Below are 12,195 nucleotides of genomic sequence, written 5' to 3'. Positions count from 1 at the left end.
ATGTCGTTCCCGCGCATGTATGTAAGTACGGTACTCGTAGTAAATTACTGAAAAACTTTCACCTGCATGACATGTATTGTAATTCAACAAAACCGTTAGCAAACTCCGCTTTTTTTAGATACCATACACAATGATTGTGTTTTACTTGATAGATTACGGAGGCAATAAGACAATTAAAAAACTTTGAATACTCTTGCTTTAAATTAATATTGTGTGCATGAAACTTCCCTTTTACTATTGCAGATATGGCACCTATTACATATTTGATTGCAGTTTTGGTACTTACCCGTGCTTGGTATTTACTCAAACTGTCATTTACAATATGGAATGTGAACATACACGTATAGTGACAGCCCAAAGACGACGAATACGGTTCTATTATGTTATCCGGCACTAGGTTACAGTCCTTGCTTCTTGCGGTCACCTCTTACAATTTACCCAGGAATCTTTAAAAATCCATGATGAAATTTGAAGTGTTGCAATACCAGAGCTATCAGCAGTGCTCTCGCCAAACTTTTCCAGGCAGGGAAAATAAAGATCATGATAGCTTAATGTATAATCCTAATATTGCTTTGCCGTTTGCTTCTGGCCAACAGATGGAAGTGACAACAACGCTAATAGTTTTAGCGTTAGCGCAAATGGGAGGCTTCCACAATGATTTGCCGTAGCTGTGATTGTACAACAAATTGCCATTTACACAAGGAGCTGTATGTATGCATGATCTGAACATTCATGCATACTTCATCTCAGAATAAGTTTGTAGATACCAGCAAGTTCGAGCAAATTCGAAATGCAACATATAAACTTCAGATCTTCCTTACAAGTGCAATAATTTATTAAGATCAACATTCTAGTTTTATTGGTAATCGATCTTGTTGGGAGAACCGCTTACTTTACTACACCCTAATTTGTTTGTATGCGATGTGAATGCGGCAAACTGATACTGTCGAAATTATGCACACTAAATGCATTGATGTTCTCGTATGCTGTACAAACAAGCATAAATAGTTTACTGCTTAAATGGTTGCTGTGTTGTGAAAGTTAAGGAGAATGTCAAATGCGAATTTGTTATTTGGTGGAGATTTGTACGGCTACGAGTTTGAGTGGTTTGAAGATGTCGCGCAAGAAGAAACTGTTTCGGGATCTCGTTCTTCGTTGTGTATTCCGGCTGACATGGATCTGCCAATGAATAATAATCTGCAGGTACCGCTTCCTGTTAAATGGCCCGTTGGTGCACATTTCCTGGCATTTCTATCTCAAGCGTCAACGTTGTGAAGCCAGAAATTCGACATGGTGACGTAAAGGTCATCACTGCTCTACAGCAGCATTTGGCGCGCCATAATGCGCTGCAAGACGCGTTTGATAGCAGTTTAGTGCTAAACAGAAATCCTATTCCTTCCGGATTGAGAAGTAAGTTACTATGCGTATTATTAATAACTCGTACAGTACTTCACCATACAAACTAATGAGGTACAATCATCTTGATCTGATAACAGTTTCATTTTTAAAAAAGCGCTGAAGTTTGGTTTTCGGTAATCTTTAAAATATTGCATATTTTTTCTGCCCATTGTCTTCAGGTTAATCCTTTATGTGTCCAGTTCTAAACCCCCAAAAGGAATAAAATCAATAAATTTGAAAATTTAGGCAGTGTCTTTTATCCTATGTTTTACAATGGTGAGCGCACTGCAAGTGTAACAACATGTACAATACACATTGCGCCAGAGTAACCTCCTTACTGTCAAACCGTCTCCTCCTACGTAAACTTAATACGATTGCAAAAGTATATATATGCGCTTTGCACTTGCAATATTCTAATAAGTCGGCTGGTAAAATAGCAGATGAATTGTTTTACAGAGCATGGAGCATTTACAATACTCCCAAACACAAAACTGTCCACAATTACAGCGCTTGACGATCTTATGCTTCATACAAACTTGGAATATAGTTCAGAGTTAAATGATTCCGCTCAACATTTGTCGTCTCCAAAACACTGTCCAGGTAACGTTTCTTTTCAAAACACATGTACTATAAATTGCAGTCAAGAAACGCATGATACCCTAAGTAGTTATACAAATTAAACTCAACTGCGTTTTCTTTATTTATTAAACTAATCAAGAATCTGAGCTCAATCATTACATTTTAATAAAGTCAGACACATAAGGATCGAGCCGTAACATAACCGGTACGCGTATACTGTTTCTTTACCAGCGCACTCCAGCACTAACTACTACCTAGTAGTTGTAATGCTAAAATTGTAGGAACCGGGACGCACATAAGCTTTGAAAACTATAGCAGTTAAGTACATGAACTCTGTGTATCGAAATATTTTTTTTATGTAATTGCTAGTTTTCATGGCTTATGACTTATGTAGGTACTGGTTTCTACAATTTTTGCATAAAAATTACTAAATAGTTAGTGTCACCTTCGTTCTACAGCAGTTAATTTTTCGGGTACGGATAGTGTGTGCAAAGTTATAGTTTCAACGCTATTGGAAATAATTATTAGGAACGGTAATTTGTTTCCTTAGACTTAGTGCGGCCAGTGGTGACCTCAACGACTTCATGGACGCGCAATCCAATGTTATGGTCTAATAAAACACCAAAGCCCAGGCGTGGAATATCCCGCAGAGCGGTATTTTCTGATCTACAACGTCAGCGTCTGGAAGATCGATTTCAGACGCAAAAATATATCAGCAAACCAGACAGAAAAAAGCTATCCGAGACACTGGGGTTAAAAGATTCCCAGGTAAACCAATGTACAGTTTTAAATCCAATATAAACGTGTGCTACACAAACAAGAACTACTAACTCGAGCGCATTTTTTGTTTATCCTTTGGGCGTATGACAGGAGGCGCGTGTCCTTTGGGCGTGTACAGGAGTATAAAAAATATTTCATGCACGTACAGTTTACTAGTCATTGCTACAGAAAACTAAACAATTTTGCAGCCATTATTTTTGAAAGTAATATTAAGATACATACCAGTTAAAAATAAATTTCTGGAAATCGCATTTGTTGTTATTTAGCAGTTGCTCTGACGTAAAATAAGCGGACCAATTATTAATGTATTCCATCATGGCTTGCTTTTCTAGGTTAAAGTTTGGTTTCAAAACCGCCGAATGGTAAGATTAAATTATCGTGACTTCTGCATTCGGGTGTTCGGCAGCAAAAATTTGGTAAATACTTAATTAAATGTGTCTTTTCCTGCCAATTTTTGACTCAGAAGTGGAGAAATAGCCAAGAAAGGGAACTACTAATTTGCCGGTAAGAAAGCATTTAAAACCACTGCTTGCAATTTTTAAGGTCTTTTAGGTTGTTGCAGCCTCAACAATCAGTATTAAACAATAATATCGTCACCAAAACTGTGAACAGTTATTGGCTGCGCTATTCTAAAATTATATAATTATAATGACGGTATTCCCTTGTCCTTGCCGATAGGAAAGGAATCAATGACCAGCTACTGTAATTATGGCAAAGTAATTTCTGGCTATAGAAATCGTGCTAAAAACACTGACGAAAACACCAGAAAACTGCTAAAGAAAGGTCACCATGATTTTGAGGATCAACCACAATGGAACTGATAATACTTATGACCAAGTCTGGCTTTGGACCGTATTGAATGAATAGAAAGGAGGATAACCAGAAGAATCCAAGCTTTGAATTGCTACGGTGTTGCACTTGCCACTAACTTTGGAGTTTCAGGAAGAGGCCATAGTAACTTAATAATAAATAAAGCTAAGTTAGGATTTGGACCGTTTTGTGTTTATGTACTAACTCTCACAGTCAGTATAATATACTCTCCATACTACCATACTGTAGTTCTTCGCATATGTTCTTTTAAACTTTTTGTGATTAGTTTTCAGACTGGCTGGATAAACAAATAAATAAAACAACTTTGTTAAATACACGCGACTCGCCGCGTGTATTCGCTAAATTTCGAAAGACTGATAACACGATCTTTTGAATTTTCTATAGTGTTATACGTAATCAATTATAGTTTAACCACCACAAAGCAAAAAGGGCATAACAAAAGTTAACGCGGAACAAACAAGCGGTTCATTAAACGGTACTCCTTCTAGCTATACCAATATAATATTGCTCACTGCATCCTATAATAATTGTGTAATCAAATTGTACAGTAAGCATGCTTTACACGACGACAAGAACAGGAGCACGGTTTGATTCCTGCAACTTGTACAGTAATACGTACATACTACAGAGTACTAGATTTTCTGCGGTGCAGTAACTGAATACAGGGGCTTGAAACACGTTAATAACTGCTTTTTACACCAATGTTAATGTAGCAGTTAATACCGAATTTCATTTCGCTAAATATTTTCAAAAGCTTTTAACATAATAACCTTTACACCGTCAACTATTATTACGGTACTTACTTATATGAAAACTCATTATTAACTTAAGAAAACTGCTTAATTCCCTTAGTTTATGCATAGCAATTTCTGTGCCGTACGTTGTCCTTTCTTATGGCTTTCGTACCATGTTTAACAAAAAATTAGTCAGCAGAAATTATTGCTTTCCATGTCGATATGCAAAACGCGTGCTACGCAAAAATTTTGCAATATTAATTGGATTTCGCAAAGGTAAGGTCGAAACTTTCGTGTTATTAACTCTCGATAGAGCAAGGGTTAGTAGCATTATAGTATGGTTGTTGTACTCGGAGCGTTACAAGTCTTAAGCCAAAAAAATTCTGCTGCCATCGTTTATCGGGAGACAACGGGATTTACAATCGGATCTAAAAGTCAGCCGCCCAAAGTGTACAGATAATGGAGTTTCTCGCCTTCTACGCTGATTATAAGGGGCAAGTTGCTAGGTATGCCAAAAATACGTCTGCGATGCATATACGTGCTCTAAAGGTTTGGGAATCAATTCCTGTAAGAAAAAACAATTTATAATAAAAGACTAACAGCGGTTCTAAAATTTTTTTAGTTTCAGTTTTCGTGTAAATGGCGCACTATAGCGTTCATACCATAACAGAAGAATCTACTAACTTTAACACCGTCAACTGTTATTACGGTACTTGTCATACAGCTATGATTTTAAAAGTGCTACCAACAGTGCTACCACTGCATAGCAGCGTAAACCGTAGTCTAGAATGTCAATTTAGGAATTTGGGAAAGCTTTTTTGTTATTAGTATTAGGACTGCTTTTGACTTCCCGCTTTTTGGTTAATTGTACATACCGTTATAATCTTTTTTGTACTCCCTTTCCAGATTCTTTCGTATGATACCTGCTGTAAATCAATGTGTACTACGCATACTACCTTTAAGGTGACAGGGTGAATATGCCGGGTATTTAGAAGTGAAACGTTTATTCGGGTACAATAGTTTCATATTTCATTTCGAATGAGAAAATGGTAATGTAGTTATCTGAGTGAAAAGCTTATTCTGTTTGCAAATACAGCTGACAAAAATTTGTTATTGTTTATATGCACGTTGAAATTTAATTTTGAAAAACAATGAAAATATAAGTTATGCGAAGTGAACTAAATAGCGAAGTAAAACTACTGCGAAGTGAAATAAACAGCTGCGTCCGGTGTTGCAGGATCATAATCATTTTATTATGTGCGTCGTCTCTTCGTGCCCACACGTACCAACACGATCTGGAGAACTCCGAGAAGCTGAGACCGCAAGAACATAGCGTCCATGAGGACAAAGCAACACTGCGTAAAGTCCTTCGTTCCTTGCTGCGTGCGGCACCGGAATGGGTGGCGGCACAGAAGGTCCACGCACCAGCCACCGTGGACGATGCGGACACTCTCAGGATCCTCAGTGACCTTTCAAATCAGGAACGCTTTATGAATTATCTGAAACCGATCGCCATTCCGCGATTTTCTGGCAGTGCTAATAATGCAAAAGTACAAAGGTACGAGTACAATATTTACCAGAAAATATTTGCAACACACAAGTATTTAGCTCAATTAACATGTTTTTCACTAATCGAAAAACAATCGTAAAATCTAAATATAGAATCTAAGTTTTACTGCGAGATTAATTTGATTTAAGTGTATGTATCAAAACACTGTGCATGGTGCATACCACCTGTAAACTTGCGTGTATTACACTAAGAAAACGCTTTTGACAGTTTTTGATATCAACAATGGAAGGTTTAGGATACACTGTGGAGCAGCACAATTTCATGGCGAGTCCACCGGCATGGTTTGGTGGAGCTCGCAACATGACCAATATCTACGCGACACTGGATCCCAGTGCGCCGCGGCGTCTCGTTCTGGCTTGTCATTTCGACTCCAAATACGATCCATATTATCAGTTTATCGGAGCCACGGATTCCGCCGTGCCGTGTGCACAGATAATCGACACCGCGGCCGTTCTCCAACCGTTCCTGAAACAGCGCGATAAGAAACTCGATGTGACCTTACAGATACTGTTTCTCGACGGCGAAGAGGCGTTCGGCGAGTGGAGCGCCACTGATTCCCTGTACGGTGCCAGAAAGTTATCGGAAAAGCTGAAAAACACTCGTAACCGTTTTGCTCCGAATGATGCCAGCATGGACGAACTGGATAGCATGGATTTGCTAGTTTTGTTGGATTTGTTGGGTACAAAGGACACAACATTGCGGAATTTCTATTACAATGCTCGCGGACAGTTTGCCCGATTGAATGCGGCAGAGACACGGCTGACGCAATTGAGTTTGATAAAAACGTGGGGAAGAAAATCGGTGTATTTTGACACGACCCATTGCCGGCCAAGACCTGGGTGGACGACGATTATCGGCCGTTTGTGGAGAAGGGCGTAAGAGTATTGCACTTAATTTCGACACCATTTCCCAGCGTATGGCACAAGAACTCTGATAACCTGGCAAACATTCATTATGACACCATTAATGATTTGAATAAGATTTTCCGTGTTTATGTATGCGAATACCTACATTGTCAATTTATTAAGAAATTCTACTGAAGCAGCCTTTCGATTGACTTTTGGTAGCTGGACTGATTTATATGCGTTTTTCAACGCTACGGACTATGATATTAAACAGTTGTGTTATATGACTTCCATTAAAAAAATGGTTTTTGGTATCGTGAATCTCGCTTATTTGACATTCTTGATCCGATAATTCACAGAATTATTAGCATTCACATGCGATTATTGGGAACATGCAGAGTCTTACAATATTTCTTTATTGATGTTCATATCGCGACATAACAGTCGTAATTCATATCACTACCGCACAACCGCAGTAATGTCACTCATTTGTCATAATTATTACCTTTTAGCATTCTGTATTTCCACAAACACTGCATGCAGTATAACAATGTACATATTATATTCTACAGCTTCTCTCCTAATAAACATTCCTTATCCGAGACAATCTGGCCTACAGTAACATTATGACGCAAAATAAATTATACAACACGGCAGTGCTTGCAATTTTCACAAAGTCATATCACTGGAATCAGTCCACTTCCGCTTTCGGACATATAATTAAAGCGGCAATTACGTGACAATGGAGGAAGGGTAAACTTCATGCTGGTACTGTAGGTTCGAAGATGAGAGATATCCAGTTTTCAAATCCTTAACTGGACACACTGTTTAGTTTTACGTACTTTCTCGTGGTTTGAGCCATTCGACTGCCCATCGATACTAAAGCTAGTTTTGTTCGGAGAATTCTTCTAAATTTTAAATACAGCTTTTGTGGTGTATTAATTATATTTGATCAGTTACTGATCAGAATGTCGGCAATTAAAGTGATGATTCTTGGACTTACACTACAGCTGGCCACAGGTACTATAAGCTGTTACGTCTTCTAACTAATCCAGATGCATTATCTATGTTTCCAGCATTGGCTATCTAGTGATGCTATTTTGCCAAAACGCATCCATTTTTTGCTGACATTATTTACATTCCAGCAATTCGGTGTGAGGCTGGATGCGCACCTGCATTCGGGCTCCGCCATTGCACCGGATGGACTGTGGCTGGATGGGCATTACCCAGGGGATGCGAACAGCGAGGCTGCTGTTGGCAGAATTTCAGCCATCACATTCGCTGCTACCTCCCTACTTCCAAATAACTTGTTTCCAATTAGGCAGGGTGTTCACATACAATCTGGCGATGAAATTACAACTGCTTTATGACTTTCTAGTGCTTAATCTTAACAGCGTGCGCAACATCGTGACCTTTGTAACCAGCCTATTTCAGACATTCATAAATTCTTCCGTACCGTTCATTTAATTTTAATATTAACAATAGATAACAGCTACCTCGGTGTATTCTCAAAATGTTTATTCCTGCATTTTAAACAAAACTAATAATCTGTAAGTACAAGTATCTACAAAACAACAAAATACCCTGACACCAACTGAGCAGGACCGACTGAAACGGCAGAACCAGCTCGATCAAAACAGATCCTCACGTGTAGCAGGCAATACCATTGTGCAATAAGGCAGCAGGGTTATTCCTCCGTTTCAAAGGTATACTCCTCAAACCGCGCCAATTTCTTGATAATCTCCACGGTCGGCTTTTCCAGCATGGAGGTGTTAAACGTCAGAACCCCCTCCTTTTCGTCAACATTGAAGGCTCCTAGAGGGACTAACACGTCCACAATACTTTGAATCATTGTGCGATCAGTCAACTGGCTCAGCACCACCTGCAGCTTATACCGCTCCAACTCCTCAGCCGGCGACAGAGCCCGCGGCTTTATATCGTTCACCCTAACGGGGTCCAATGCTACATCGTCTCGTCCATCCACCGGACTGATGGGTTTATGATTAATCTGGACATCGCGTAAATCCGACTCCACTGCGCTGAGACTAACGGTTGCTGGTGTGGTTTTAGAAGAGTTCTTTTGTTTAGATTTCACCGGTGGTCGGTGTTGCGGGGACGGTTCAGGAGATGTGTCACTAGGATCGGATATACCGGAGATGAAGCCATCGTTGGTCAGATCGAGGAGATAACTGTCAGGATTATGAAGGGAAGAACCATCTTTTGGCAATCCTTGCGCGGGAGAGAAGCCCGTAGAATCGCGTCGAGGGCCTAAAAAATGCAGTGGCCTAAAGCTAAATAAAGCTCCATACGTATTTCTCTCAGTAAAAAAAAAAATTATAAAAAAGCTGCCATACTGAAGTATCAGCAACATTCTGTCGAACGGTCACGGGCAACTTACCAGGAGTCAGCGCTAAATCCTCATCCACGGATGAACCATCATTGGGATAGTCTTCCGGTGGCGATAACGGTGACAACATCCGCGGCACACTCGTCTGCTGCCGAATTTCGTCATTCATTTCATCGGACAAGTAGGGAGTGTGAGGTGTTAACGGTTGGCTGGAGCCCCTCGGTGTGGTTTTCCTACTTGGCGGAGTCATAATGCCCAGTAAGGAAGCGGATGCAGGATTAGCCACACTATCCGCTGAGGAAGCGGCAACGTTGTGTGGCGATGGTGATACATCGGATTCCGCGGGAATATTAACATTATTATCAGGCCGCGAATAACTGTTCGATGATGGTGCAGGCACTTGAGCAGTGTGAGAGTGATTGGAGGTGTTCGTATCAGGTTGCAGCAGTACGGACTTGGCAGTTCTGGTTGCGCTTGCTGCCGATGTGTTGATGCCTGAAGGAGATAATGCTGTTTTGTTACCCTTTCTATTGGATTTGCTGCTTAGCGGCTGGTCGGAACCGCTTATTGGACGCTGCACTTCACTTTTCGCTGGTAGTGCACCGATAGAACCTAAATTACAATTAAGAAGATTAGTGGCAAATTGACAAACAATAATAATTATTGGCGCGTCCAGGGCTGCGACGATACATAGCAAAACAACCGATGTGGCGTTCCGCATTGCTCATGGCCTCATATTCGCAATTAAACTTCACTTAAGACATTAAAGAACGTGCTTTAAACTAAAAACAAGTCCACGTTATGTACAACTATTTTGGCATTACCACAGCCTGCAAGTACAATTGTAATCGCATTTATTTACTTATTGGAAATAAAATTCAGCAAGCATGTCTGTTGATAATAAAATTCAATTCATTTTACCGAAGTTAATCAAAGAATGAAGACGTTCACGGTAAAGGAAACATGAAAACATCAACTTTCGAGAATCCTCACTAAAACATTTCTGATAAAGTTTTGTCACACTAGAATGCTATTACAACCATTTTGCACTAACTGCAATTTAAAAGAACAGATTTAAAGAAACGATCCATGAGCCTTTCAGTAATTATTGTACCATTTACGGGGCATTACAACAACATCGAAGTCAAATTTGACACAAACTAAACCTCGATAGTGCCCTATCAATAGCTACAACAGTGCGGGACGACTTAGATCGGAAGCGCGTATACGGAATATAGGCCTAATTCCATGTTAAATCGCAGCGCCATCGCATATCAGTACCTCTATCGTCAACTCATTATCGCAAACATTACCAGCCTGACTTCACAGATAAGCAATTGTTGCAGAACCATAATTATCCTATCAAATGTTTCCAACCGCGTTTTCCTTATGGAGAGTAAAACTTGAGTTAGGAGGGTCTCATTGAATCCCCATTCAATAAATTTGAAAGACTGATAGAGATAATTATTACGAATAAAAGAAAAATTCTTGAATCATTCTTGAACTTGGAAATTTAACAACCGATAAAATAAAACACAAAGCAAAACACTTTTTTCCACCCATTGGGAGCAAGCATAAGCAAACCAAAAAAGAGGATTTCCTAGCGCAAACCCCATTTAAAAATCACTGCTGTTGTTCGATCGCTAAATTACATGAAAAAAGGAAACTAATTCTGCGGAAAATTAATGTTCGTACAAGAATTGATTATCCACGTTTCGCTCACCTGGAGGACGATGATTTTCCCCCTTGGAAATCTTCACCGTTTTCCCCACTGACTCCAGCGCAGCAGCCTTTTTCTCTCCTTCGTTTTTCTTTTCAGCAACAGGCGCATTTGGCACCGGGCTTCGCACTGCCGCGGCCGTCGTCTCCACGTTCTTCTCCCTTTTCGCCTTTTCCTCCGCAGGCGCCAGCAGACGCTTGGCTTTCTCTCCCGCCGTCGAACTGGCACTCGACCCACTACTGGCCTTCCGTATGCGCTTTCCGTCGGCCGTCTTCGCTTGATTTTTCTGCGTGGAAGACAGCGTCATCTTGAAGAGCCGGGCAAACTCCTCAAACGACGGAATCCCTTCCAGCTTCCCGGCGTGCATCCCGTGTCCCGCGGCCGGATTCTTGAACATCTGCACCAACCGTTTGCCCGGCATCACGGCGTCCAGATCCGTCTCCAGTACCCCGCATCCCCCGCCTTCCAGCAGTTTCCTCCGAAAGTCCACCGAGGGATTGCGGAAGGTGATCTTCTCCGTCTGCAGACTGTTGATGGATTCGTTAGGCGGAATGGTTAGATCGTAATCGAAACGGATCCGGTACGGCATGTCATCGCTGCGTCCCTTGAAGTAGATATCAATGGGTAGGATGAAACCCGCATAACCGGATTCGCGGATCTCATACGGAGGTTTATCCACCACGCGGATCGGATTCTGGAATGACGGGTGCAGCGTGAAGACCACCTTGCGGATGATGGTCTGGATGGCGCTGGGATTCTCTTTTGGTCCGCGCAGAAATACCACCCAGTCGTGGGTCAAATGGCCTGCATTGGAGAGCAAAATTCAGTGCCTATCTAAGCGCGATAGGGAATTTCGTTTATCTGTTGATGCTTACAATTACCTTCTTGACGACACAGGGCTGTGTGGCCTAATTCCAAGACCACTTGAATGTTGTTTGTGGCCATAATAATCAGATTTTCCAAACGTACATGATCAGATAGTTTATCCAAAATCTGTGCTGATTTCAATGAAGTTACAAAATTATTAATATTATAAAAAACTGTCCACTCACGTTCGTCTTGTCAAAAGGTTTTGGAGTTCGCTCAGTAATAGTTCCTCTGCTTCTACAATGCCAAGGTGTCAACAGAGGATGAAATTCCTCAAAAATTAAATCAGCACACAATTAACCAACAAGTATAGAAGGTCGTAACCGCCCTTAGTGCAAGCGAGCGAGCGTGTAATTTTTTTGTTGTAAAAGACTTGGCAGGGTGAGACAACAACCTAACCAAGTAGTTGAGAGTCTACCTAGCTTTTTTGTATCTTTTGCATATGCCGAGTTATCAACAGATCTGCTCAGATATCTGCGGATGCAATTGCACAACGATTTACAAAAGAAGACGCGAATGCCGAT

The 12,195-nt window shown here is 40.7% G+C and overlaps 3 protein-coding genes across 5 annotated transcripts; 2 read left to right on the top strand and 1 right to left on the bottom strand.

Annotated features, from left to right (window-relative positions):
* The first annotated feature begins 707 nt into the window (after window positions 1–707).
* LOC129592043 (homeobox protein ceh-30-like) lies at window positions 708–3,793 on the top strand. The gene is made up of 6 exons (XM_055487986.1): window positions 708–1,410; window positions 1,855–1,998; window positions 2,528–2,745; window positions 3,090–3,119; window positions 3,221–3,261; window positions 3,491–3,793. Exons 1-6 carry the CDS (start codon window positions 1,221–1,223, stop codon window positions 3,576–3,578), a joined length of 711 nt encoding a protein of 236 aa, XP_055343961.1. The 5' UTR covers window positions 708–1,220; the 3' UTR covers window positions 3,579–3,793.
* Window positions 3,794–4,608: 815 nt separating this feature from the next.
* On the top strand, window positions 4,609–7,023 carry LOC129591983 (glutaminyl-peptide cyclotransferase-like). Its single transcript, XM_055487896.1, is given in 4 exon segments — window positions 4,609–4,828; window positions 5,560–5,872; window positions 6,100–6,703; window positions 6,706–7,023. Coding segments are annotated over 4 exon segments (1,191 nt in total). The 5' UTR covers window positions 4,609–4,781; the 3' UTR covers window positions 6,933–7,023.
* Window positions 7,024–8,283: 1,260 nt separating this feature from the next.
* LOC129591948 (protein AF-9-like) lies at window positions 8,284–11,935 on the bottom strand. Of its 3 annotated transcripts, XM_055487839.1 has the most exons (5): window positions 11,857–11,935; window positions 11,686–11,797; window positions 10,808–11,608; window positions 9,136–9,696; window positions 8,284–9,005 (listed from the first exon to the last, which is right to left on the bottom strand). In XM_055487839.1, the coding sequence occupies exons 2-5, from the start codon at window positions 11,747–11,749 to the stop codon at window positions 8,425–8,427; spliced, it is 2,007 nt and encodes a 668-aa protein (XP_055343814.1). In that variant the 5' UTR covers window positions 11,750–11,797; window positions 11,857–11,935; the 3' UTR covers window positions 8,284–8,424. The 3 variants fall into 3 exon arrangements, with proteins under 3 accessions (XP_055343814.1, XP_055343813.1, XP_055343815.1); XM_055487838.1 differs by having other exon boundaries at window positions 11,686–11,921; XM_055487840.1 differs by having other exon boundaries at window positions 9,136–9,579; window positions 11,686–11,921.
* Window positions 11,936–12,195: the final 260 nt, after the last annotated feature.

Source organism: Paramacrobiotus metropolitanus, unplaced genomic scaffold, assembly GCF_019649055.1.
Source record: "Paramacrobiotus metropolitanus isolate TYO unplaced genomic scaffold, Prichtersi_v1.0 Parri_scaffold0000049, whole genome shotgun sequence".
NCBI classification, from domain to species: Eukaryota; Metazoa; Tardigrada; class Eutardigrada; order Parachela; family Macrobiotidae; genus Paramacrobiotus; species Paramacrobiotus metropolitanus.
This window is presented reverse-complemented; position numbering and strand designations above follow the sequence as displayed.

Coding starts and splice junctions, on each gene's coding strand:
- LOC129592043 (XM_055487986.1), top strand. CDS start 1,221: ATGGCCCGTTGGTGCACATTTCCTGGCATTTCTATCTCAAGCGTCAAC. Junction 3,120..3,220: donor GGTTTCAAAACCGCCGAATG/GTAAGATTAAAT, acceptor TTTTTGACTCAG/AAGTGGAGAAATAGCCAAGA. Junction 3,262..3,490: donor AGGGAACTACTAATTTGCCG/GTAAGAAAGCAT, acceptor TTCTGGCTATAG/AAATCGTGCTAAAAACACTG.
- LOC129591948 (XM_055487839.1), bottom strand. CDS start 11,749: ATGGCCACAAACAACATTCAAGTGGTCTTGGAATTAGGCCACACAGCC. Junction 9,697..10,807: donor GGAAAATCATCGTCCTCCAG/GTGAGCGAAACG, acceptor ATTGTAATTTAG/GTTCTATCGGTGCACTACCA. Junction 9,006..9,135: donor GGATTTAGCGCTGACTCCTG/GTAAGTTGCCCG, acceptor TGCATTTTTTAG/GCCCTCGACGCGATTCTACG.